The sequence below is a fragment of the Nannospalax galili genome, unplaced genomic scaffold (genome assembly GCF_000622305.1).
Source record: "Nannospalax galili isolate Female #2095 unplaced genomic scaffold, S.galili_v1.0 scaffold127, whole genome shotgun sequence".
NCBI classification, from domain to species: Eukaryota; Metazoa; Chordata; class Mammalia; order Rodentia; family Spalacidae; genus Nannospalax; species Nannospalax galili.
In genome coordinates this window covers 5,333,439-5,353,780 of record NW_008360326.1, presented here as the reverse complement: position 1 = coordinate 5,353,780, position 20,342 = coordinate 5,333,439, and the positions used below count along the sequence as shown (strand labels likewise).

Here is a 20,342-nt window from a genome sequence, read left to right as displayed (position 1 = left end):
GACATCTTACTCACCACCAAGGTCTTTACTCTTTCCATGCCCCTTCCTTCCCACTACATGCAGCAGCCCCAGGGAAAAGGTGATGACATGATGGGGGGGCTAGGAATAGAATCTAGCCAGCACCCACCAAAGCCCAACCAGGTAATGGACCCAACCACTCTGCAGCAGGAGAGCTGACAGGGCCTTTCCTAGGCATAGCTGCATAAGCCTCCTTCCTTGAGAGGCTCCCAAGTGGCCTCCACTTCACTCCTGCTTGTCTCTGTGTTCCAGACTGTTTTGTGCCTCCTCTGCATGTATACCCTGGGGGTGTGAGGGCCACAGTCCTCAGATGAGCCTCCTTCCCCAAGCCCAGGACCCTAGCACAGGCTGCAGTTGGACGGCTTCAAGCTGCGGCTCTGCGCCTGGAGCAAGGAGAGGAGAAGGAGGAGACAGGGTGCAAAGTCAAGGACAACAGAGGACAGGCCTCACTTCAGGGCTCAGCATGGGCTAGAGTCACTGGAAACAAAAGGATGACTGCATGCCAAAACTCTCTGAACACTTGGGGGAACCACCACCAATCTCTTATTCCCCACCAGAATACCCTATCCTTCCCCACTGTCCTCATACCTGCTGCTGTTGGTATTCTGCCTCACTGGCTGACAGTGCTTGTGCTAAAGCCAAGTCTTCTTCCTCCTGAGAACTGTGGAAGGAAGAGCTTAAGTTGATGACAATACCTAAAATTCGAGCATGTGATCTGACTGGCATCATGGTGATGAGTACCTCTTAAGTGTGACCTCAGCCCTTACAGTAATAACTGAGCAGGTGTTACCACTGTCACCATTGGTACAGAGAAAATCAAGGCCTTTTGGGTTAAAGAACTTGTCAGAAGTCATATAGTTATCTTAATTTTGAACCCAAGTTCTTAGCTATTCTCTTGCAGTGGGTTGGATTGGTCCCAGTTCCATCCTTCCAAACTCAGGTCTTATCCTCATCCTACCTTCTCTTTCACCAAAGTAAGTACCTTGGGACCTGGGGTTTGGTCTCTGCCAGGGATAATTCCAGGGCACGTTGCAGAGCCTCATCCTCACTCTGCAAAGGAAAAAAAAAAAAGAAAAAAGATCAGTGTCCTTGGACTTTATTCTGTGTAGGTTTCCTTCTGTCTATCCAACCTCTGAACCTCTTTCAAACTCACCAAGCCATTCTGCAAAGCAATCACTGGAGGGGCTGTCTGAGATTGAGACTGGGCTGTGGCTCTGTGGCAGATATGAAACAAACAGGCTGTAATCAGAGATAAGAAGAGGGTGGAAAGGGAGAGGAGAAACAGGCAAGCCTACCTGCTGGGAGAGGAAGAGGAAAGCATGGTCTGACTTGGGCTGGGGACAGTGCTTGTAGAAGCCAGACCTTGTGCTCTGGAGATCGCAGCAAGCCTGTAGGGAAAGAGACATTCCTGACATGCCTCTGAGAACATGCCTTATGGAAGTCAGGATGGGTGTTTTTCTCTAAACACTGGGAAACCATGCACTTTGAAAGGAGAGCAAGCTGGGCCTGAACGTGTAAAGCCTAATTCCAACTACTTGGGAGGCTGAGACAGGAACATTGAAAGGTCATAGACTATATAGGCTACAGATTGAAGTTAAGGCAAGTCTGGGAAACTTAATGAGATCTTTTCTCAAAGAAGTAAAAAGAGGCCTAGAGTATCTCACACCTGTAATTCTAGAACTCAGTACTCCAGAGCTGAGGCAAGAGGATTGCCACAAATTTGGGGCCACTCTGGGCTACAAAGTCAGAACCTATCTCAAGCCAAAAAGGGCCAGGGCAGTAGCCCAGTGGTAGCACGCTTGACTATCAGGTACAAAGCTCTAGGTTCAATTCCCAGTACTGCAAACAAAAGAATATAAAGCATAAAAATTCCCCTGGTCAAGGCAGACATGACTGAAACAAGGTAAGTAGAATACTTGGTGGCAGTTACCCTGCTCTACTGGTCGGGTGCCCCTCCCCAGAGCAATCATGGTCCAGTGGGTGACGATGCTTGATGCAGAAGTTTCGACCACAGCAGTCACAGGTCAGTTTCATCATCTCCCGCTGCCGGCAGCCTGAACGCTCACACTTATTGGTGAAGATCTGAGATGAAGCAGGGTTTGTATTTGAGACCCAACTCCTCCAGCCCCATTACTGCAGCTAGCTGTCCAGGTTTCCAGGCATCAGCATTCAAAGCTGGGTTATGACTTAACTTCTCTATCATTTACCTTGCGCTTTTGTTGTGCTGGATCAGAGCGACAGTCTCTGTCAATGTGTTCTCCCACAGCTCGGTCAGGGGGCTCCCCTCTGGCCCCTGGCACAGGCGCATTACAAAGGGGGCATACAGGTACCTGGATATCCTACAGTCAAGAGGCAGGAGTCAGTCTGTGGCCCAACAAATCTCTGGTCCTTAAAGAACCTGGATATTCCACTCATGAATGCACAAGAAAACGAAGTTTCCCACTACCAAGGCTCAGAAAGACAATAGTAACAGAAGGGAAAATGTGAAGCAGACAGATTTCTGCATGCATCTGCATCCACCTCCCCACCCTACAACCACCCCTTTCACCCTCAATCGCCCCCTCACCTTTTGGTAAGCTGATCCACAGTGATGCTGGGCATAGGCCACATGGTCTGCGCAGAAGATGCCGGAGCAAGCATCGCACTTGAGCGGCAGAAAATCTACAAACAGTAGGTCGAACTGCTCGCCCAAAGGGACCTGGATGTCCTTCTCTCACTCAAGGTTGCCATTCAAGATAGGAAAAACTCCGCCCTATTTGCAACACACTGCACCCCTTCCCAAGGCCACTATCTCCTTGGCCACGCCCCTAGGCACCGCCCCCAGCTTCGAGCTCCGCCCTTCTGGCATTTCCAGCTCCAGCAAGCACCCTCTCTTTCCCACCTGCGGTCCCCAGCCCCATCCGTTCGGCCTCGTCCCCCGCGCGCTCCGCCCCTCACCCAAGCGCTGACAGCTCGGCTCGGAACAGTGAGCCCCGAGATCCGGAAACTCCATCGCCGGACCGTTGCAGGGCCTGCTGCGGGGAAGAAGCGAGCGCTGAGCGTGCCAAGGCCTCTTGCTCCGGGTCGGGATCGCGACCCAGCAACTCTGGGGGGCTCTCCGCCCCGCCCCTTCCTCTCCCCCGCCCAGCACAGGTTACCGAAGCCTTCGTGCCAGCAGGCCGGCAGCCCCGAATCCTCCTCCCGAGGGCGCGCGCGCTCTGACGTCATCACGCTGGGCGGGCCCGGCAGGCCGCAGACCGAGTGTTCCAGCAGAGCTGCTCCCCTGGGTCCCGGCAGCTCCGGCCTCTGAGATCTTGGCCGCCAGTATAGCTCGGAGAAGAGTCTTTCTGAGTCCTCAGTGATGAGCAGGTGCACAGTGAAGCTAAGACGGATGCACCTAGAGGCAAGGGTTGGGGTGGTTTGGAGGCTTTCGCAGTCTTTTGATCTGTTTTTCATTGCGTTCCCTCCTCTGGCCATTTCTCTAGGCCAAGGCTTCCCCAGTCTCTGTATGAAGTGACAGCTACCCCAGATTACTCTCCAGGGTTCAGCTTTGATGCCCATCCTCTTAAGACTTCCCTGACTCCTGTCAGTCTGACCTAGGGACATATGCAGTGTTATGTGATCTCCATCCTTCCATTCCAGCACACAGGCACCTCTGAAAACAGCTGATCCCCAGTTCCCTACACACACAAATAGACTGGAGAGGGCTGGTGAGATGGCGCAATCTGACTATCCGAGTTCTACCCGTCGAACCCACAATGGAAGGAGAGAGCCATCTCGGGGTAGCTGTCCTCTGACCTCTACACGCCCGTACTCATACATACACACTAATGATATAATTTTTTTTAAGTAGTGGGGAAGTCAGGGACCAAGTCCACCTTGTTTTGTGTTGGGCCCAGCACCCAACAGTGCCTGGAATACAGAGGTCTCAGATGTCAGTGTGAAGCATAATCACCTGCAGAGCTAGTTTAAAATAGATTCCTGGGCCCTAGGACCTCAGGAGGAAGCACCTGAAGAAATTTTAAGACAGATTGCTCATATACCACACTTGGAAAAACATTAGCATATTCTCAGTGTTAACTGCCGTGCTTTTTGAATGATGTGTGGTAGTCATTAGGCTGGTGTCTGTCTTTACCTTAGGAACCAGAAGATGGAGACCTTCCTGGCTCAGCACGCTTTTCTTCTCACATGCCTCTGGACACTTCTGTTTGGGATTGGTGATCACTCAATATCTTCTCATAGGCTTAGGCAGGGAGGCCAGTCCTGCTGGGTGTGGCAGCTGATATCTGTGAGTTCAAGACCCGCCTGGTCTACTTAGTGCCTTCCAGGACAACTGGGGTACAGGGAGGCCCTGTCTTAAAAAAAAAAAAAAAAAAAAAAAAAAAAAAAAAGTCAGTCTCTAGCTTTCCATCTTCCCCTTTATCTCCAACTTTTGGTTTTTCTGTGTGTCTGCTTCTTACATCCTCACACCTCTAAAGCCGGTAGAAATTAAAAATCATCTTTCCTGGATCCTCAGCTCTGACTACCCAATAGCCTTGACTTCTGTCATCTGCCAACTTATGTTCATGTCACACCTATATGCATGTTAATTGAGGTCAAGGCTTTAGTAAATGCTCTGAGATGGAAATACCCAGGCTGGACAAGCCATTAGGGCTCATAGGAACTGTCTGCTGCAGAGAAAGCTGGGGTCAGAGATGGGTCTGGCAGATGCGGGACAGGGCACTTCAAGCATCTGATACATGTGGTTAATCAGATTCTTTCCTGGTTTGGAATCAAGGCCAAGAGAATCAGTGTTCATAATAAAGTTAGGTCTTTAACATACAGTGTATGGAATGACCATCTGCCACACTGAAATACCTCTGCCTCCCAAGTGCTGGGGTTAAAAGTGTGTCTCACCATGTCTGGTTTAAGTCATCATCTGACTCTTTTGTCTCTTCTCAAAGTCTGTGACCCCCAGGAAAACGATGGCTATTGATTTCACCTTTCCCCACCCTCTCTCTTTCTCCTCTTTTCTCTTTTGGTGGTGGTGGTGTATTTGTGTGTGTGTGTGTGTGTGTGTGTGTGTGTGTGTGTGTTACATGCACATGAGTATGCAAAATACATGTACCCAAGAAGAGGCGACAGCGGACATTGGATATTTTTCTCTTTTGCTTTCTACCTCAATGCCTTGAGACAGGGTTTTTCACTGGGCTGGAAGCCTGCCAGCAAGCTCTCAGGATCTGCCTATCTCTGTCTCCCCTCTCCTGTGAAAGAAAAAAAATTCAAACTTACAAAAATGACTGTTCTCTTTTTCAAATATGCTACTAGTATTTTTCTAATATGCCTACTTCACCATCATTTGATACTCTTAGAAAATTTAAATTTTGTCACAGTATGTTTGCCTGCTTCCTACTGATAAAAGCAGTTTATAGCTCTATAACATTAACTTGCATAAACTGATAAGGTGCCCCCAAAAGGCAATAACTCCAAATACATTATGAGGCTTTTGTTTATTTTGTCCCCTGTAAAATATTAATCAGTATATAAACTAGTAATTAAAATATTTATTGACAAACATATTTCCAGAAAATGTTAAGAATTTTTGTATTCCTTTTCAGTTCCCTTATTAATGATTAAATGTTTATTTTTTTAATATTTTATTTATAATTTTTATGTGTATGAGTGTATTGCCTGCATGTATGTGAGTGCACCCATGTCATGCAATGCCGCAGGGGTCAGAAGAGGGCTTCAGATTCCTCTGGAACTGGAGTTGATGGTTCGTAGCCACCATGTGGGTGCTGGGAATCAAACCCAGGTCCTCTGCAAGAGCAATCAGTGCTCTTAACCGCTGAGCCATCTCTCCAGCCCCAATTAAAATGTTTATATGTACATGCTATCTTTTTTTAAAGACAGTCTTGCTCTGTAGCCCAAACTGGGCTTGAACTCCTGGCAATTCTCTTGCCTCAGCCTCTTGAGTATTGGGGTTACAGGCTTGGGCCACCATGCTCAGTTCCTGCTATCCATTTGGATGAAAACTTATTTCTGCTTTGAAATTATCTGTGACATTGATTTTTTGTGTATTTCATACAGAACATCTTAATCATTCATCTTTAAACCCCCTTCCCCATTGGTCCCTTCCCATAGTGCCCCCCACTGGAATTCATACATTCTGTCATTTGTGTTAAGGCCTATCATGTCAAGTTAGTGTCCCCAGACATCCCTCAGTGTAAGTTTATCCACAGAGTCTAATCAGCCTATCTAGAGTCCCTCCCTTTAAAAAGATTGGCTCTTAGGCTGGGTGTGGTGGCACACACCTTTAATCCCCAGCACTTGGGAGGTAGAGGCAGTCAGCTCTCTGTGAGTTCAAGGCCAGCCTAGTCTACATAGTGAGTTCCAGGCCAGCTGGGATTGCAGGGAGACCCTGCCTCAAAAAGACAGAAAAAAAAAAAGATCGGCTCTTCCTCACCCAGCAGTAATCAGCTGCCAATAGTTCCTCAGCTAAGATTGGGGCCTACTGCCTATTTCCACAGTTCTGTTCTGGGTTTTTGTCTGCTTGAGTTTGCATGGGTTTTGTGTATGCTGACACCATTGCTGTAGGTTCTTATGAGAAGAGTCCCAGGAGCCTGTAGGACTGTTTCTGTATGGTCATACGCCTCCTCCCTGGCTCTTACAATCTTTCTGCCCCCTCTTCCAAAATGATCCCTGCACCCTGGGTAAGTGGATTTTAATATAGGAGTCCTGACCAAGGGACCCACACTCTGTATACTCTTATTCTCTACATTTTGGCCATTTGTGACCTTTTGTGTTCCTGACTCTTTCTTGCCTGAGGGAGCTTCATTGATGTGAATTGAGAATTAGTGTTCTCTTTATCCCTTGTTCTATGTTCTGTGAGTCTTAGGTGTAGAGGTTGCATTGTAGATGTGCCATTTAGGCTTGGGCAATTCACAGACAATCTCTGTATATGACCAGTTGTGGAACTCTGTAATAATCTCCAGACAGTCTTTTTTTTTTTAATCACAAGTGGAACCAGGCGGAGAAAATGAGCCAATACTCTAAATGTCAGAAAAGACATGTAGCGAAAATCCAGTCATTGATATGTTGACCAACCCTGGATATAACATCTGTGCTCTTGTTACTTAAGTGGATAAATGTCTTGTTTACAAGGGTTTGCAACCCCAAACTTAATAAAACTAAGTATTTGATTTGCTCAGTTGAAATTCTTTATTGATTTACCAAGATGGTGGCTTTGATGGTAGCTGTAGAATGATAATCTCTGCAACTGTGGACACTCTTCACATCACAGGTCTAGGACTCCCCATATAATGTTATTATACTGACTTTTTTTTTGGTCTTTTTGAGACAGGGTCTCCCTGTAGTCCCAGCTGGCCTGGAACTCACTATGTAGACCAGGCTGGCCTTGAACTTTCAGAGATCCATCTGCCTCTGCCTCCCGAGTGCTGGGATCAAAGGCGTGCGCCACCATGCCTGGCTCTATTATACTCACTTTTTAAAAAATGTTTTACTTATTATTTTTATTTTATGTCTATGTGTGTATTGCCTGCATGTGGGTAATTGCACCCATGTCCTGCAATACCCACAGAGGACCGAAGAGAATGTTGGAGTTCCTGGAACTGGAGTTACAGTTGTTAGCTGCCATGTGGGTGCTGGGATTCAAGCCCGGGCCTTCTGCAAGAACAGTCAGTGTTCTTATCTGCTGAGCTCTCTCTCCAGCCCCCTATTATACTCACTTTTAATTAATTAATTGAAACAGGGTCTCACTATGTAGCCCTGGCTGCCCTACTCACTATATAGACCAAGGTGACCTTAAACTCTCAGATATCTGCCTGCTGCTGCCTGCCAAGAACTGGGATTAAAGGTGTGCACCACCACACCTGGCCTAGCTTTTATTTTAAATAACTTCCCAAAGTTTATTTACTTATTTTTTATTGAGGATTGAATCAGAGGACTTTGGTTGTGCTAAGCACACTATCACTGACCTACATCCCTAACCACTTATTTTAATAAATAACTTCCAGACTTTATTTTACTTTTTATTATTTATTTATTTATTACTTTTGGTGTCCCTGGGTGGGAATGAAAATTTTCATATTTTAAATAATTATTTCCAATTTAAACAATAATTGGTTGGTGTCAAAGAGTTAAATTTCTTCATTTTCACCCTACATTCATCAGTGGCTTTAGGATTATAGGCTTCCAGTTAGAGAAGACTTGATGGAGCAAAACTAAGATGAATACTACCTCATTCCCTTGTCCCACTATATGAATGCCTGAAGGCTTGGGGAACAACAACAACAAAAAAAAAAAAAATAAGTTCTCTTGAGCATGAGCCAAGAGATGTACGTTTGTTTGAGGGATTTTTTTGGTAGTTTTTGTTTGTAGTATCGGCAATGGAACATAGTACCTTACATATGCTAAGCAAGCATTCTACTAATGAGCTTATACCCTAAGTCCCCTGCAAGAATATTTTAATTGGCCAGAATGGACTTACCTGAACTAGAGACTGAAGCTCTCAGTCTCTTCTTAGACAGTGTTTCCCTACTGACAGATTATAGTTCACACAGATCTGTGTGCTGATTAGCTCTGGCTGGTACTATCTTCCCTAGATTCAATGAGGATACACAAACCAGTCTCCATTTCCCAACCCATAGCTTGAACGTAGTCTCCTTGGTTCCTGAATAAAGAAGAATGCTGAAGGGAATCTAAAAATTTGCAACTTGCACAGCTGTTTCAGAAGATACAGTTAACAACTGAGCAGAGCTAACTCTTGCCTTTTGTAGACAAAGCATACCTGGATCAGCTAAACAGATCTCTGCAGCAGCTCTACTAGCAGTAACTTGCAGCTTCTCCTTGGAAGAGCAAACACTGGCTCCTTTAAACATTAGCAGGTAGAGTCATGGCCTAAAGTTTGTAATTTCTGCAGGTTTAAAGCAGACAAGATCAAAGTGAGGATGACCAGCAAGGCTGTCTTGCCCTCAGTTCTCAAACTGAGAATGCAAGAGATTGTTATTTACTTAAAGAGATAAAATCTGAACCCCTATTTTTGTATTGCCTTCAGTCCTATGTTCTTTATATTATACATCATCAGCTTCCCCAAATCTACTTACTCTATGATGTCCTTAACAACTGAAAAAGGAGTTGTTATTTGTTGTGACAGAGATGGCCTGGAGCTTGTAATCCTCCTGCCTCGGCATCCCTAGGGCCGGGATTACATACAAGTGCTACCACACCTATCTTTTTAAAGGGTTCGTTTTGGTTCACAGTTGTAGTCTGAGATTGAGGGACCCACATCTGGTAAGGACCTTCTTGCTGGCAGAGTTCCAGGACTGCAAGAGGCAGAAGTACAGAAAAAATTTAGCCACACTTTTTTTTTAAACATAATCAATCTTGAGATAATTCATTAGCTATTAATCCAGTTCATGAGGACACAGCCCTAACCAGCTCTTAAAAGGTCCAATTTGGGCACACTACTTCCTTTTTGTCTTTTTCTTTCCTTGAGAGAGGGTTTTACTATGTAGCTCTGGCTGGCCCAGAAATCATGATAGAGACCAGGCTGCCCTCAAACTCACCTCCTTGCTGCTTACCTGTCCCTGCTCTTAAAGAATAAGTCACAGATGGTCAGGAGGAAAGTAATGTGTTCTGAATGTCAAGAAGTGAGCAAACAATTACACACAGCCATATGTGGTGGTAGTTACTTATAATCCCAGCAGTTGGAAAACAGATGTAGGAGGATTTTGAAGTCTAGTAGGGATACAAAGTGAGTTCAAGGCCACCCTGAGCTATACAATGAGACCTTATTTCAAAATAAAACATAAAAGGAAAACAAAAGACAAAAACAAACACAATGAAAACCACAGTGAGAATTACAAAATTTTTTCTGTGGTTGGCATATCTAATTAGGGGAGGAAATGGGAAGAAATATGAAGGTGGACAGCCAAGTAACTTTTCCTATTTTCTTTTTTTTTTTTTGAGACAGGGTTTCCCTGTAGCCCCAGCAGGCCTGGAACTCACTATGTAGACCAAGCTAGCCCAAACTCACAGAGATCTGCCTGCCTCTGCCTCCCAAGTGCTGGGATTAAAGGCATGTGCCACCATACCCAGCTTTTTCCTATTATTTTCAATTCAGTGTGTTTATAAACATCTACACAAACATGGCAAAACTAGTACTGAAACCTCTTGATTTTAAACTTAGTATACTTTCCATATAGCCTGGGGGCAGTTTAATTTAGATCAATGGCTCTCATGCAAGGACAATCTTGCCTTCAGGGGACATTCGGCAGTGTCTGGAGACACTTTGCTTGCTGTGAGAGCAGGGGCAGGTGTGGAGTGAAGGGGAGGGAGTTACTGGCATCTATTCAAGTGCACAGAAGCCAAAGCTGCAGCTAAAGATTCAGAAACAGGAGAGCCACAGCCATCACCAAAGAACTGTCTGGCTCCAAATGTCAAGAGAAGCAATGCTGAGAAACCCTGACTTAATGAAAAAAAAAAAAGCCAGGCAAGATAGCATACACTTGTAACCCCACAATTGGAGGGCTAAGACAGGGGGATTGTCAAATATTAGGGGCAAGCCAGAGCTATATATGAAATTTCAGGCCACCAAGAACCACACAGCAGACCTTGTTCAAAAACAAAGCACCACAGAGCTGGGCCACAGTTCAATTAGTAGTGCTTGCCTAGCATGCTTGAAGGCAGAGTTCGAGCCCTAGCACCACATAAACAAAGTTTGGTGGCACAAGCTGGTAATCCCAGAGATTGGAAGGTGGAGGCAAGAGAGTCAGAGATTCAAAGTCATCTTCAACTACAAAGTTGAGGCCAGCCTGAAATACAGAAGTCCCTGCCTGAAACAAAAATATAGAAACAAAACAACAAAACTCCTGGAGCCATTATTGTACTCTAGTGAAGTAGTGGGCACCTGTATTCTATAGGCCTAGCTTCTCGAAAGGCTGAGGTGGGAGGATTCAGGAATATGAATCCTTGGCTAGTCTGGAACTTGCTTTGTAGATAGACCAAGCTGACCTTGGACTCACAGAGATCTGCCTGTCCCTGCCTCCCAAGTGTTGGAATTAAAGGAGTGTGCCACCATTCCTGGCTGAGCAAAACCCATCTTTTTTTGTGTGAGTGTATTGCCTGCATGTGTATAAGTGCACCCGCATTGTGCAATACCGGCAAAGGTCCAAAGAGGATGTTGGAGTCTCCTGGAATTGGAGTTACAAACAGTTGTTAGCCACCATGTGAGTGCTGGGAACTGAACCCGGGTCCTTTGCAGGAACAGCCACTGTTTTTAACTGCTGAGCCAACTCTCCAGCCCCAAAAAACCCTTCTTAACAGAAAACTGGAGTTGAGCTGGTGAAATGGCTCCTCAGGTAAAGGCATTTGCTGCCCAAGCGTGATGACCCAAGTTCTATCCTGGGAACCCGAGTAAGAAAGATGGATTTGGTGATGTGCATCTGTAATCTCAGTGCTCCTCTAGGGAGAGGACAGGCAGAGACAAGAGAATCAGCCAGAAGCTTGAAGGCTAGACAGCATGGAGTATACAGTGAGACCCCATCTCAACATGGTTGAAGGTGAGGACTCCAGAAAGTTGTCTTTTGACATCTATGCTTGAGCCATGGCATGAGTGTGCCTGCATTCACACCACACCACACCATACCACACACACACACACACACACACACAAAACAAAAAAAAACAAACTGGAGCTATTTTGACAGAACTTAAATCTTGGTGCCAGTAATTACTAGACACGATAGAAAACAACCCCCACTCCCATCTCCCAACTATTCTGTTGTATCTTGGCCAGAAAACTAAATTCTATCTAGCACCTTTATCTACCCAAAGCTACTCAAAGATTTAATTTCTACTTTCTGAAGCCATACTGACAAACCTTCAAATTTTGAAGGTAGTTGATATGATCCATCTCATCTTTTTGCATGGAGTAAACATTCCTGATTCTTCAAGAATTCTACCTGCAATACTCAGCTTTCACTTAACCTGTCCATAGTACAGAATTCTTTTTTGAAGAATGTTTTTCTACTAAGGCAGACAAGTTACACTATTAGCTATTTGCATACATAACTAAAACGCACTGACCCCACCCTCAACATAAACATGTAGCCTTCTCACACCAGCCTTTTTTTTTTTTTTTTTTTTTTGGTTTTATTGAGACAGGGTCTCCCTGTAGCCCCAGCTGGCCTGGAACTATGTAGACCAGGCTGGCCTTGAACTCACAGAGGTCCATGTGCCTCTGCCTCCTAAGTGCTGGGATTAAAGGCATGCCACCATATCCAGCACTTTTTTTTCTTTTTTGAAACAAGCTCCCTAAAGTAGCCCAGACTGGCATCAAGCTCCCTATCTCCAATCCTTCTGTCCTGGTCTCTTGGGTGCTGGGACTACAGGCATGGGCTACCATGTCTGGCTCTTAAACTGTACTTCCTGTGATTTTTGTGTTGTGTAATTTAGGTTTCACATTTCTACTCATTTTTTTCTTTTACTCAGGAAAAGCTTTCTTCTTGTGCCTTTCATCATGGAGAACAAATCGGCCAGAACACCTGGTGGTGGGAAACATCAGACAAAAGCATGTAGAAACTGTCAAACACGGTAAATGCAAGGAATTCACACAGGAACTTAAAATCTATGACAACTTTGCTCAAGCTATGAGTGCTATGAGTTCTGGTTCTGACTTCAAACTTTGAGATTAACAAGGATTAAGGCATTGAGCAATAGCTCTTTTTGATTGGTTAATTTCTTCAGGGACTGCCTATTGGTTATATTTGCATTTTCTTCTGAAATCTCTAAATTAGTTCATGTTCCTTCAGTAGCACAGAACAGGCCTCAGTCAACACTGATACTCTCAGGCAAATGTGGAACACATGGAAAATTCTCATAGGCTATGGTATAGAAGCCCACCTCAGAGATGGGTGGCTTGCCACACTGTACCTGCAGCTGAAGGTTCAAAGAAACCATTTGCTCAGTTCTGGGATGTTTCCCAAAAGTGGAAGGTCTGCCAAGAATCCACTCTTCACAAAGCCAAGCTATTAGACTGGTTAAGTTCCTGGTGTCTTCCCATGTGCCCATCAATGGACAGCAACCTACTGTTTGCTGGGACCATTGGGTTTGGATCATGACTCCATTATTGGCCTTGTGGCCTGCAGGAGTTAAGCAATTTAAAAATGGAATTGACAGCAGCTGTTTGTGGTGAATTTTTTTTTTTTTTGAGAGAAGCCCTCCCAGGCCTCAATCCTTTTGCCTCATCCTCCTCCCTAGTGCTGGGATTACAGGTGTGAGCCACTATGTCTGCCTATAACACAATGTATTTTCAAAGTTGAGGAAAAGCTAGGCCTGGTGGTACACACCTTTAATTCTAGCACTTGGGAGGCAGAGGCAGGAGGATCTCTGTGAGGTCAAGGCCAGCCTAGTCTACATAGTGAGTTCCAGGCTAGCTGGGGCTGCAAGGAGACCATCTCAAAAAGACAAAAAAAATTAAAAGTTGAGGAAAAAAACAAACCATACATTAGTACATATAGACCAACTCAGAACAATGCCAAAATACATATCACATTTAAAAGATGTTAAGATATTTAGTGCCTTGGCCTGAAATCAGTTGATATGAATATACAGTCCTCTACTGCTGGTTAGTAGGCCTAGTACACACATCAAGAATGAGCTGTTAGCAGGTAGATAGGTGACTTATGACAGTCTTAAGTGCTTAGGCATACATTAAACAGTTATAGCTCCACATTTCCATTGATTGGGAAGACAAGGCAATTCCTCCTGCATATACTTTATTCACACATGCTAAGTCTTACTAAAAGTATCATACAGTCAGAGAAGATGATTGAGGGGCAGTTAGGTTTGTAAGGGTAATCCTTGCTTCTGGCTTTGTTTTGAACCAAGGTAAATAAACAGCCAGGAGCAATACTGGAATAAAAGGGTGACACGGGGACAAAGTGCAGTGTGGGAGGCAGCTCACAGTGAGGCAGGCAGGCAAGCAGGCATGTTCTAGCCAATCAACACTTTATTTTTCCAGTTAACACCTACACAGATGTTACTCTCTACTTACTGACCCTAGAAGAGATCCCCACCAAGGCCCAGAGTAGTTTCCTTCTGCCTCTCTAGATAGTAAGGAAGTCCCTCACTTCAAGACAGAGTGCATGCTCACCAACCCCTGTGCTAGCAAAAGTGCTGTGGGACCCTGCTGTCCTGCATCATGAGGGCAAAATTGGGCAAGGGTGCAGTGTAGGTTAGAGGCTACAGTGACCTAAGTACAGAACTTCTGGCCTGACCAGGTTTATTCTTTATTTTTCAGACCAGAAGCTACCCTAAAACCTGGCCAGAACCTGTAGGAAGAGAAGCTGGCAAAGGACAGGGATTAGACTGCTAAGGACAGGACATAGCAGGTAGATAAAGCCAAGGGGAATGTAGGACAGGAGAATAAAATTATAAAGTGCCTGAACTAAACAACCAAGTGGGACATGAGGACAGAGCAGCATAGGTCCCTGAGGATAGGAAGAAAAAGGGTAGACCACCAGGGCTTGGGACATCATGGAATGAGAAGAGATGAGGCAGGGAGGCAAGAGCAGGCTGTAGAAGGACTTCCCTAGCCTTGATCACATCCACTAACCCAAATGGAAAATTATTTACAAACTTAAAATCAATCCTAGGTACAGGTACTGTCTGTACCAGGCTCAGGATGGCTGGCAGGCAGGCAGGTAGGCAGGCAGAGAATAGGCTGGCTACCTTCTGATAACCAGCTTCTCCACACATAGCCTCACCCGAGTGATAGGGAGAGGAAAAATGTGATATCCCTAGCCAGGAAGCCCTACTATGCCTGCAGCTTGTACTGCCATGGATCATGGCTCTATCATTTCATGAGCCTCTTGGTCTGACTGTACCAGAGAATGTGTATCTGGCCCCAGGGGAGGAGAAAGTGGAGCATCAGGGGGCTTTGGAGGTGTCTCTGGTCCCAAGCCCAGCTCTGCATTCAGCTGCTCCAGTTCCCCTTGATCCAGCAACTCAAAGTCCTCTGTGGTGAGTGCCTCTTCCTCCTCAGGGGCAGGAAGGGGTTGGGGTGAGTCCTGGGGAAGGGATGGGAGCACAGAGGGGGAGAGGTGGGGGACTGGGCCACTTTCAGTAAGGCAAAGTGGGGGTGTGAGGGTGCTGGGTGGAGCCATTAGGTCACCACTCACTGCCTCTGAGCTCAGCATCTCAACTGGTCCTCCAAGAGAGCATTTAACTCCATCCTGGGGGGACCCTGCCCCATTGAAGTGTGTGTTCACAAAGTGAAGAGGTGATGAGAGCCGAAGCAAGGTTTCCTTAACTGATGAGTCTTCCTCTGCCATATCCAGTGCTTGTCTTGAGAGGGTCTGAGGGGCACTTAGGAGGTCTTCAGAAGGGGCCAGCTCTGTCTCTTCCCCCTCCCCCACCTCCCTGCTCAGAGCCTCTTCTGGCTCACTTGGCAAGCTCTGCTGGTCCAAATCTGTGCAAAGAGCAGAAGGTTAGAAATGGTTCTGTTTCTCTGATTGGCCATGAAACCCAATGAGTTACAGATGATAATTTGAGAAGTCAGGCAATGGTGGCACATGCCTTTGTAACCCTAGCACTTGGGAGGTAGAAGAAAGAAAATCTGGTGGTTCAGGTCATCTTTTGCTACTTCAGTGAGTTCAAATGGGAGCTAGCCTTCGATACATCAGTCTTTAAAGAAAAAAAAAAAAAAAAAAGCCTGGTGTGGTGGCACATGCCTGTAGTTCCAGTACTCAGGAGGCAACAGGGAGACCCTGTTTCAAAAAGATTTAAAAAAAAAAAAAAAAAGATGGGAATGCTACACTAGATCAGTTGCTAAAGTTTTTTTGTTTTTGTTTTTGAGACAGGGTCTCCCTGTAGCTCCAGCTGGTCTGAAACTCACTGTGTAGACCAGGTGGCCTCGATTTCACAGAGATTCATCTGTCTCTGCCTCCACTGAGTGCTGGGATTAGAGGTGTGTACTACCACGCCCAGCTGAGAAAGTATTTTTGGAAGTCAGAGAGCACTACCAGAACCCCAGGTCAGGGAACAGAAAGATCAAGAGGTGCAAAGAATTCTTCATACCCTCAGAAACATCTGTCAGTTGTGGAGTTGTGGCTCTGGATACAGAGAAGCCTCCACTCTCCAAGATAGAGGCCTCCTCATCTGACAGCTCCGAGTCTGTAATAGCCAAGGCCAGTGCTGTTTTCTTCACATCCACCTGCAAGAGAACCAGGATTAACAGAAAAGGGTAAGAACACTTATCCTCACTCCTTGGCTCCCATCTACCTGAGAGGTGGCCGCTCTAATCTCCCCAATTCCCTAGCCTCTTTGGTTTTTTTCAGACAGGGTCTTATGTAGCCTAATCTGGCCTCCAATTCATAATAAAATCCAAGCTGGCCTTGAACTCCTCATCCCTCCTGTTTCCACCTCTCAAGTGGGATTGCAGGTATGTGCCACCATGCCCTCCTTCCTTTGAGCCTTCTATTTGTCATCCCATCTCCCCTAGACCTCACCACTGGGGAGAAGCCAGCCAGCTCTGCCTCACTTTCACTTTCTGTTTCGGCCAGTGGCTCACCACCTCCTGGGGGTGCATTCTTCCCTTGTCGCTCTAGAGAAGAACAGAACAGTAACAAGCAAAGACAATGGTAGAGGACAAATATGGTGAAGGAATTGGAAATTATGTAAATTTCAGGACATATCATAATCTATAAGCAAAGGCCCCAACTTTCACCCTTCTGGGTTAAGAGAGCTCCTTACTTCTCTTGTCATGTTTGTGATGCAGGGCATCAGCTTCTGCTTTCATGCTGTAGTCCAGCTGCATAAGCAAGGGCTCCAGGCGAGTATACATCCTCTGGATCAGTTCATGATAAACCACCAGGGGCCACAGCAGGATACTCAGCACTAAGGGTTGGAAAGTTCACTCAGAGCTCACTATGCCAGTTTCCTAAGAGCCTTCATTCAAATGGATCCTGAACAGGAAGGTCTGAACAAAGATGAGGTTCTGTCACAAGGATCCTCTTCCCTCCACTATCCACTACTCTTCTCCCCAGATGTATAACTGAGCAGAGAAAATGCAATCTTTCTTTCTTTTGGTCAATGTAGGGAAAGACAAATGGAGAAAGCTTTTGGAAAGGGCAGGGCTGGCCCCTACTCACAGACAATGTAGGAAATCATAATCCCTGGAACATAGTGTCCCAACACTGCTAGCACAGCACAGCCAGAGCAGACTCGAGCACAGAACTGCAGGGAAGAACAGAGGGTCTATGAAAAACATTGGGCTAAGCCATGTGTCCTAGTCATCTAAGTAAGAAATTACTGTTCATCTGGTGCAAGGATAGGAATTTCCTCTAGGAATTCAGTGATCCAGTCTAGTCAGATGCTCAAGCCTACCAATTTAGAAATTTACAATAGACACTCTTCTCTCATCCCCTCTGGCTCAAGAACTGCTAGAGAATGTGAGGGAAGTTTACCTGAGCTGGATTCTGCCTCTTGTACTGCAACAGCTCTTGCAGGTGAATCTGGAAGGTGAGCCAGCTCTCAGCCAGGTATCTGCACAACTCGGGCACACTCAGCAGGTGCGGCTGGGCGCCTGACCCCGCACCCTCACTGGGGAGACATGACATGACCCCTGGAAGCCTCAGACACCAGCTTTCTAAGGCACTCAAGTCGTTCTGAGATTGCTGAACTCTTCAGTCTAGAGAAGTGGAAAACTGAACAACCCCAAAGGAAGCTGTCCTAGTCTAGGGAAGCAAAGCCCCAGGATACCCAACCCTCTGCTTCAAAAGGAAAAGAGACAAGTATCTGCATAGAAGTCTAGGGCCAAGCACACTTTTGCTTGCAAGTCCCTTCCCTATACTGGGAGCTGTGCCTGCTGAAGCTATAGCCTGGCTTCTCTTTGAGGTTATGGGAGTACAGCAAGCAGACCAGATTTGGGCATCTTTTTTAAGAGGCGGCCTGTACTCACCTGTCAGAGTGTGGCTCCTCAGGGGTTGACGCTATAGAAGAAGAAAGAGGAGGGAGATAAATTAAGGATGCTGGAGGCGCCAAGAGACCCCAATTCAGAAAGATTTGTCCCTCCTCTATAGTCTCGAAACTTTTTTTTTTTTTTTTTTTAAAAAGACAGGGTCTCTTATTTGTACTCGGCTGGCCCAATTTTCAGTGATCCTCCTGCCTCTGCCTCCTAAGTACTGGGATTATAGGCATGAAGCAAGGCCCAGAGCATTTTCTTTTCTTTCTTTCTTTTTTTTTGGTCTTTTTGAGACAGGGTCTTCCTGTAGCCCCAGCTAACCTGGAACTTGCTATGTAGACCAGGCTGGCCTTGAATTCACAGAGATCCCCCTGCCGCTGCCTTCCTAGTGCTGGGATTAAAGGCATGCACTACCATGCCCGACTGAGCACTATCTTCAAATACAAACAACTGAAGCATTACATGTTGTTCCTGCATGTCTTTCTCTTTTTTGTTTTTTTTTTTTTTGTCTTTTTGAGACAGGGTCTCCCTGTAGCCTGAGCTGTCCTAGAACTCACTATGTAGACCAGGCTGGCCTTGAACTCACAGAAATCCACCTGCCTCTGCCTCCCTGGGAGGAAGTGCTAGGACTACAGGCCTGCGCCACCATGCCCAGCTTCTTTTTTTGTAGTACTGAGAATTAAACCTAGGGTACATGATAGGCAAGTGCTCTAATACTTAGGTTCATCTCTAGTCCTTTAGAAAAATTTTATTTATTCTTATTTTATGTGTATGAGTGTTTTGCATGCATGTATGTAAGTGCTCCACCTGTGTGCTTGGTGCCTGTGTGCCTCCCCTGGGCTGGAGTTAAGGATAGGTGTTAGCTGCCATGCGGGTGCTGGGAATCAGCCATTTTTTCCAGCTCGTCCAGTCCTTTTTGTTTTGAGACAGGGTCTGATTAGGTTGCTCAAGCAGGCCTTGAACTTGGACTCCCCTCTTGTCCCAGCCTCCTAAATAGCTGAGACCGTGGGCCTATGTCACTAGGCCCGTATGTGTCTCCTTTAAATGGTTGGTTTTCTCAAACACAGGAAACCATACTTTATTCGTTTATATTCTAAATAATTCAGACACAGCCTAACACCTAGTTGTTCCCAAGGTCCACATTAAGAAAATAATATGGAAAGGATAAAAAAAAAGTCAACACAACTCCTATCATAAGTGAAGCACTACCATAATCATGCACCGTGTACAGACTCATTTAATCCTCAAGGCCCCATGAAGATACAGAAACAGAGGCAGAGGTTGGGCCACTCTTTGCATGGTCACACACATGCTAAGTAGCAGAACAGGGACTGGAACTCAAGTGATGTGGTACAAACTCCAGTCTTGACTACTAAACCCATAAGACCGTTTATTTTGGTAAAAGAACAGTTCTCACTTCGGGCAAATGTTTAAAAAACCGGGATGGAGGAGTGAGGAGCATGTCCGGGAGGCAAGAGGCCGGCTGTACCTTCTCCTCACTGTTCAACCTCATGCAGTGGGCTTGAGGCACACGGCAGGTGCACAACCGGGCATGTGGTATGAACCAACACTCACATGAATCGTTGGGGAGGAAGCGAGGCTGCCAGAGATCCAGCAGAAAATAGGCCAAAAGTGAGATGCTGAGCAGGAAGAAGGGCCGGAGGGACGACGAAGACAACAACCTTAGGGAGACAAGGGGAGTGGGTTAGGAGAAGCTGCGGCGCCCATCACAGAAGGCGGAGCCCACTGACGGGGAGACCGTCACCAAGATGTAGAGAGATGGGGCAACCCCGGAGGACCTCAGCCTTCCTAACCTGGGGATGGATGGGCGCCCCGCCGCTGACATTCCTCAAGGCAGAGGCGCTCCCGACCCCGGCTCTCCCCGCGCAGCCCGGCCCCGCCCCCTCCTCCCCGGCCGTTACCAGAACAGGCCGTTGAGTGCTGCCGCCGTGACCAGGCTGTGCAGAGGCTTCTCCCACACCAGCAGCCGCTGCGCCGCTGCCAAAACCGCCTCCCAGCTGCGGAGCCGCAGCCACAGCGACGTGGCGAGGCGTCCCACCGCCTCGGCCGCAGCCGCCTCCTCCTCAGGGTCGCCGGTGGCCTCGCCCATACCGAGGCTCATCCCCAGGCCCAGGCCCAGGCCCAGCCCCGCGGTGCCACCTGAGCCGGTGGTACCGCCGCCGCTCGCCATAGCCCCGCCGCAGCCGCAGCCGCAGCCGCTGCCCGAGCCCGCGAGGAGCCAGGGCAGCTAGGCCGCCGCCGGGGGCGCGTCAGGCGGAAGGGGGCGCGCACCGCAGAGAGCAGAACCTGCGCACGGACGTCACGTGATGGCGGAGCGCCGAGCTCGTCACGTGACCCGACCTAACCGCCCGAGCGCGGA

General features: G+C 46.8%; 2 protein-coding genes and 1 long non-coding RNA gene across 6 annotated transcripts; 1 reads left to right on the top strand and 2 right to left on the bottom strand.

Annotated features, from left to right (window-relative positions):
- Window positions 1–6: 6 nt before the first annotated feature.
- Window positions 7–3,289, bottom strand: Zfand2b (zinc finger AN1-type containing 2B). Of its 3 annotated transcripts, none has more exons than XM_008825750.3 (10): window positions 3,156–3,289; window positions 2,956–3,032; window positions 2,585–2,679; window positions 2,226–2,357; window positions 1,949–2,100; window positions 1,314–1,406; window positions 1,172–1,232; window positions 1,001–1,068; window positions 607–679; window positions 7–401 (listed from the first exon to the last, which is right to left on the bottom strand). In XM_008825750.3, exons 2-10 carry the CDS (start codon window positions 3,008–3,010, stop codon window positions 357–359), a joined length of 774 nt encoding a protein of 257 aa, XP_008823972.1. In that variant the 5' UTR covers window positions 3,011–3,032; window positions 3,156–3,289; the 3' UTR covers window positions 7–356. The 3 variants fall into 3 exon arrangements, with proteins under 3 accessions (XP_008823972.1, XP_017651732.1, XP_029415896.1); XM_017796243.2 differs by having other exon boundaries at window positions 2,956–3,029; window positions 3,156–3,277; XM_029560036.1 differs by lacking the exon at window positions 3,156–3,289 and having other exon boundaries at window positions 2,900–3,129.
- Window positions 3,242–14,493, top strand: LOC115068912. Its single transcript, XR_003848248.1, has 2 exons — window positions 3,242–3,366; window positions 12,490–14,493. It is a non-coding gene; the product is annotated as an uncharacterized LOC115068912 (long non-coding RNA).
- Retreg2 (reticulophagy regulator family member 2) lies at window positions 13,989–20,242 on the bottom strand. 2 transcript variants are annotated; one of them, XM_008825749.3, is made up of 9 exons: window positions 19,885–20,242; window positions 19,538–19,644; window positions 17,960–17,990; window positions 17,466–17,601; window positions 17,151–17,235; window positions 16,753–16,896; window positions 16,509–16,603; window positions 16,078–16,213; window positions 13,989–15,469 (listed from the first exon to the last, which is right to left on the bottom strand). In XM_008825749.3, exons 1-9 carry the CDS (start codon window positions 20,151–20,153, stop codon window positions 14,844–14,846), a joined length of 1,629 nt encoding a protein of 542 aa, XP_008823971.1. In that variant the 5' UTR covers window positions 20,154–20,242; the 3' UTR covers window positions 13,989–14,843. The 2 variants fall into 2 exon arrangements, with proteins under 2 accessions (XP_008823971.1, XP_029415895.1); XM_029560035.1 differs by lacking the exons at window positions 19,538–19,644; window positions 19,885–20,242 and having other exon boundaries at window positions 17,466–17,513; window positions 17,960–17,977.
- Window positions 20,243–20,342: the final 100 nt, after the last annotated feature.

Coding starts and splice junctions, on each gene's coding strand:
- Zfand2b (XM_008825750.3), bottom strand. CDS start 3,010: ATGGAGTTTCCGGATCTCGGGGCTCACTGTTCCGAGCCGAGCTGTCAG. Junction 2,358..2,584: donor GTGGATCAGCTTACCAAAAG/GTGAGGGGGCGA, acceptor TCTTGACTGTAG/GATATCCAGGTACCTGTATG. Junction 402..606: donor CAGAATACCAACAGCAGCAG/GTATGAGGACAG, acceptor TCCTTGCTCCAG/GCGCAGAGCCGCAGCTTGAA.
- Retreg2 (XM_008825749.3), bottom strand. CDS start 20,153: ATGGCGAGCGGCGGCGGTACCACCGGCTCAGGTGGCACCGCGGGGCTG. Junction 17,991..19,537: donor CTTCCTCCCCAACGATTCAT/GTGAGTGTTGGT, acceptor CTTCTTCTATAG/CGTCAACCCCTGAGGAGCCA. Junction 16,897..17,150: donor TATGATTTCCTACATTGTCT/GTGAGTAGGGGC, acceptor TCCAACCCTTAG/TGCTGAGTATCCTGCTGTGG.